The sequence below is a fragment of the Octodon degus genome, unplaced genomic scaffold, assembly GCF_000260255.1.
Source record: "Octodon degus isolate 3935 unplaced genomic scaffold, OctDeg1.0 scaffold00137, whole genome shotgun sequence".
In the NCBI taxonomy this organism is placed as follows: Eukaryota; Metazoa; Chordata; class Mammalia; order Rodentia; family Octodontidae; genus Octodon; species Octodon degus.
Genome location: NW_004524713.1, coordinates 7,091,243 through 7,096,416, shown reverse-complemented (window position 1 = coordinate 7,096,416; position 5,174 = coordinate 7,091,243). Strand labels below are relative to the sequence as shown.

Sequence of the window (5,174 nt, the reverse complement as noted above, 5' to 3'; positions counted from 1 at the left end):
TTTTTTTTTTTTTTTTTTTTTTAAAGAAAGATAGAAGTGGCCACAGAATGGAGACTGGCAGGAATCTTGGGAAGTCGGGTGGGTAATCAATCAAGAGCAGTGACCAGGCATGAGTAGGATGCTACCTGGCACAGAGAGGTGCTCAGGAAATAGCTGCTGAGGGAACACATAGAGGAATACACTGTCTCCAGGGCCAGGTGATAACTACACAGGAGGCAAGGGGAAAGGGAGGGGGGCTTATCTGGGTGGACAGATGCGACATTTCCTATGGTACCATCTGACATTTCCTATGGTCCCTGGGGCAGAGTGGGCTGGTGGGGATGGTAATAAATTCAGGGTGGGAAAAACAGGGATAACTTACTGTACAGGTGAGTTTAGACTCTGAGTCTTTTTCTGATCTCAGTTTGGGAGCTGAGAACAGTTAAGGCTTACAAGGGGATCAAGTTGTTCGGGGAGAGAGTATAGAATAGTAGAAAAAGGCCTGAACCAGGGTACTCTGGGAAATCCCAGCACCAGTTATTGCAGGGTGTTGGGGGGAAGAGGCAACACTGGCAGAAATTGGTGTGTGTGTGTGTGTGTGTGTGTGTGTGTGTGTGTGTGTGTGAAAAGGAAAAGAAGAGAAGGTAGTTCTCTTGCTCAAACAACTGATCCAAAATCCACAAAGTGAGGAGGTAAAGGAACTTAGGCCTGCCTGACTCTACTGCTTTCTGGAAGTTTCTGACTCAATGGAAGTTGACTTGTCCATGCCCATTCAGGTATTGAGAGGAAATGCTAGGACTCAAACCTAGGCCTTCCAGCTCCACATTCTGTCAACTACACAGGGTTTGTCTTTACAGTTTAAAAGTCATTTTTTCATTTGTCATCTCTGATACATTGTCTCTGCTGTGCCCCAGGGACAATATTAATCTAGTATTAATCTTAGGAATACAGAGAACCTCTTAAGCTGCCACTCTCTGAAGCCAGACTCTTGGCTCAAATGTCACCCTCTGCACGGAAACATGGCTTCTACACAGGGGTGGCATGACCCAGGGGGTATCTGAGAGGAAGTCTTGGGCTCCTCGGTGAGCTCTGCCACCAGAGACATGTTTGGACTCCATGGCCCAGACTTTCTCCTCTATGACATGGGACAGGGAAGGAGACCAGGCAGGGGTCTCTGGAGAGTCAAGGAGACAGGGATGACAGAGAAGCTCAGCCAGCGCCTTGCCTGCAGGGCATGTGCTAGGTCAGTGTTGTTCTCTGCCCTCCTCTCTTTTAAAACACGTACCTATCTTTAAGGTTAGAGTAGGCACCATACATAAGAACAGGTAACAGGTACACACAAGAACTTAGAACTCTTCTAAGTCCTTTATAGGAATTATCTTATTGACAGCAATCTTTTGAAGTAGATGATGCTATTAACCCCACTTTGGAAAGAAACAGAGGCATTGCTGACAGTCCTCTGGCCAATCCAGTGGAGCTGAGATTTAAGGACTGGCCTTTATGGCTCCAGGTCCTGGCTCTTAAGTTCTGTGGCTGTTTGGTTCCTCTCCTTTGAGGTGCTCAGGTGAACCACAGGCACTCATTAAAATCTATTCACAGTGGAAGAGAGGGAAGGGACCAAATACCTGAAGGTCTCAAGCCATGGCAGATCTCCGTGTAAAATCTCCGGTCATAGCTGTCACAGTAATGCCAGTGCTCTGCTTCATACTGCAGCCCGTCTGCAAAGGTGTAGGTGCCCTGGAATACAAGGCCATGCTCACACTTGAGGGGCTGAAGCGTCTCGCTGCCACAGACTAGAAGCGATGACTCTCCCAACTATTACGGCCGTGAGGATTAGAGGAATGGAGGTAAAACACTGGACTCCGTGCCTGCCACCCGAGGAAGGGCACTCTGAGTGCATACCTGAGCAGATAGATGCCCCTCTCTTGGCCCTTGGCTCCCATAATTGTAAAGGCGGGATAGTACTAGTATAGAGTTAATGGGAATTAATGGCACCTCGATGACAGGGTATATGCAAAGGGCGTGTTGGCTGACCCTACATGTCAACTTGGCTGGGCTAAGGGACATGTAGACAGAGGAAAGCAGTTGACTCCTCCTGATGCAGGCAGCCATCATTCCATCCTTTGAAGGCCTGGATAGAAGAAAAAGGCAGAGGGAGAGCCAATTTGCTCTCAGCCTAAGCAGGGATAGCCATGTTCTCCTCCTCTAGACATCAATACCCCTGATTCTCAGGCTTTTTGGCTCTCACTGAGACTTATACAATTGAGTCACCTGGTTTCTCAGCCTTCAGGTTTAAACTAGACCAGAGCACTGGTTTTCTTGGGCCTTTAACCTGTGGAGGACAGGTTGTAGGGCAGCCTCCATAACATCATAAGCTAATCCCTCTTAACAAATCTCTATCAATCAATCAATCTATCAATCGATCAATTGATCTCCTTTTGGTTCTGTTTTCTTGAAGAACTCAAGTTACAGACATATACTAAGCACTTGTAAATGTTAATATTATTCTTTTATTGTATAAAAATATTATTCTTCTATTATCATCACACTTACAAAGGTCAGAGCCATCAGGCGTGGCCCTTTGTCCCAAACACGTGTGTTCTGTTTTTGCTACCTTAGTGCTAACTGGAGCCCCAGGATGTAGAAACGATGCTGGCCGAGGCTTCAGGAAACCGGGGTTGGAAATTCCCACAATAGTATTAGTTCACTGTGTGACCTTGGATAAGTCACATCCCTTTCCTGGGCTTAGGTTGTCCAAGGTATAAAACAAGAAGTGTTTTTAAAACCTTTTTTTGGATTATGAGTCAGGCCCTAACACACTCTTAGTAAAACTGAGAAAACCTAGAGATCATTTCTCCAGAGAAAAATAATTCCATATTCGTAGAAACTTCTGTATAACAATTAGGTCTTACTGGCCTCTGAAATCTATTCGTAGTCCCCAGATCCCAGGTTTGGGATCCTTGAGTTAGGTAATTTATGATGATAGTAGCAGAGGTGGTGGCAGTAATCGTCAGAGCTACCACTTATTGAGTGCCTACTGCACGTCAGAAACTTGGCCAAGTGCTCACAGGCTCTATCTGATTTACTTCTACAGCCCTCCTTGCACATGCCTATTGTTATGGTGGCAGGCTGAGCTGTAGTCCCTGAAACAAGTCCACGTCTGCTGGGATGGCAAAACAGACTTTGCAGATGTAATTAAATGAAAGCTCTGAAGTGAGAGAAATTGTCCTGGATTATCTGGGTGTGCCCAAGGTAATCACCAGGGGCCTCAAGAGAGGGAAGTAGCCAGGTCTGGGTGAATGGAGAGGAGATAATGACAAAAGCAGGGAGAGGGAAGGTGATGTAGTGCTGGAAGGAGAGGTCAGGGCGATGCATGGGCAGGAGCCAAGGAATGCAGGCAGCTTCCACAAGCTAGAAAAGGTGAGGAAACAGATCCCACCCAAGAGCCTCCGCGAGGAACATGGCCCTGTGACCCAGTCTAGACTTCCTGATCAGACAGGAAGTGGCATAACAGGACTGAAACTCATCACAGCCTCTCCAGGGGCCCTTCCAGATCCAGTGGGAGAAGGTTCTAGAGCTGAGAGAGGTCCAGAAGCAGGGAAGCAAGAGAATGGAAGGAGGGGGACACCAGGCAGGCTCGAGGATCGCCCCCGTGCAGCCCCTGGCTGTTCACCTTTATGGCCACTCCCTTCTCCCAGATGGCATCGTACTGGCTCCCACCGGGGAAGAACAGGGTGCCTTTGCCGTGAAACATGCCGTCCTTCATCTCCCCGACGTATTTTGTTTCTGTAGGGAGGATGTATTCGGCATTGCCCTCCATCCTGCAAGGACATGAAAAGTGACTGAGACCTGTGTGACAGCTAGAGAGCAGGGCAGGGACTTCCTACCCAGCATCCTCAGACATTACTGTCCCAGCAATAAAGCAAACCTGTTTTCCTAAAATCTCAGCAATTTTGTTCAAGAGCAGGGCACAGTTTTGTCTGCTCACCCTGCCTTTGCCTACACACTATCCCGGAGATGCTGCTGTCCACTGAAATGCCTCCCGGCTAGGCCCCAAGAGGGTCAGGATGGACCCAAAGCCACACTGTCCTCTATCTGCTACCAGCCCTGGAACAAGGAGGGTATTGAAGTAGGAAATTTAGAGGCAGGAAACAAGCGCTTGAATCTTACTTCACCATTTCCTAGATGTATAATCTTGACATGTCCACAAACTTCTGTCTCTCTTCTTCCATCCTTACTTATTCTGCCTAATAGATAAGGACAGAGCACCTGGTAGGAGCCAGCCACTGCGCTGAGCTGGACCTGCTGGACTTGAGGGGGACACAACAGTGATGGAGGAAGGACAGTCTCCTTGGCAGGGGCTCACAGCCCAGTGGGAGACAGTGAGTGCCCTTTGGAGGAAAGACAGGCCTGTCCAGGTTAGGCTGCCACTGCACAGGTGGTCGGACGCCTGTGGGTGTAGTGGCTCATGTGCATCTGAGATGAACCCTGAGGATGGGTGTTGGTTCCCTAGAGAGCACTGATGTGCAGCAGCTGCTGCAGAGGCACACTTTTGTCCCTTGTTCCTTTCTTCAGTCCTTCTCCCCTCCTGCCCACTGGCTGAAGCCACTTCTCCTAACTCTGGCCTTCTCTGGGTGTCCGCTAGCACTGTGGGGGAGCCTCAGGCTTTTGATCCTACACCATCACCGTGGGCCTCCCTGTCTGTCTGGAGTCAGTTCTTCTCCAGGGGAACACCAGGGGCTCCAGTGTGTAGGACACATCTGTTCCTTCCCTTTCCCCTCCTTCTCCTCCTCTCCATTCACCTTGTCCGTGTGTCTCTATTTCTCTCTTCTTGGTAGCACCTGCATGCTGAGCTACGCACCCAGCCTCTTTTGGAGACACGATCTTGCTAAGTCATGAAATTGCCCAGGCTAAACTCAAACTTGAGATCTTCCTGCCTCAGCTGCCCAGAATGTTGGGATTACAGGCTTTAGCCACCATACCCTTTCACACTTCTTTTTTCCTAAATAAAGGTTATTTTTTAAAAATTGAATGGTTTATTTCTCCAATTTTTCCTTTTAAGGTTGTTTAATGTTTGAAAAATGTATTTGCAGGCTGGTGAGATGGCTCAGTGGTCTAAAGCACCTACTTGGAACAAGCTAAGCAAAGCACAGGGACCGCGGTTCAATCCCCCAGCACCACATGCCAGCCAGCCC

At 48.5% G+C, this 5,174-nt stretch overlaps 1 protein-coding gene across 1 annotated transcript in view; it reads right to left on the bottom strand.

Annotated features, from left to right (window-relative positions):
- Morn5 (MORN repeat containing 5) overlaps positions 1-5,174 on the bottom strand; it is a 51,442-nt gene that overhangs the window by 24,715 nt on the left and 21,553 nt on the right. The window contains exons 2-3 of the mRNA XM_023701598.1: positions 3,653-3,800; positions 1,605-1,716 (exon numbers count right to left, since the gene is read on the bottom strand). Coding sequence (XP_023557366.1) covers positions 1,605-1,716; positions 3,653-3,800 — 260 coding nt within the window. The remainder of the gene's footprint in view (positions 1-1,604; positions 1,717-3,652; positions 3,801-5,174) is intronic.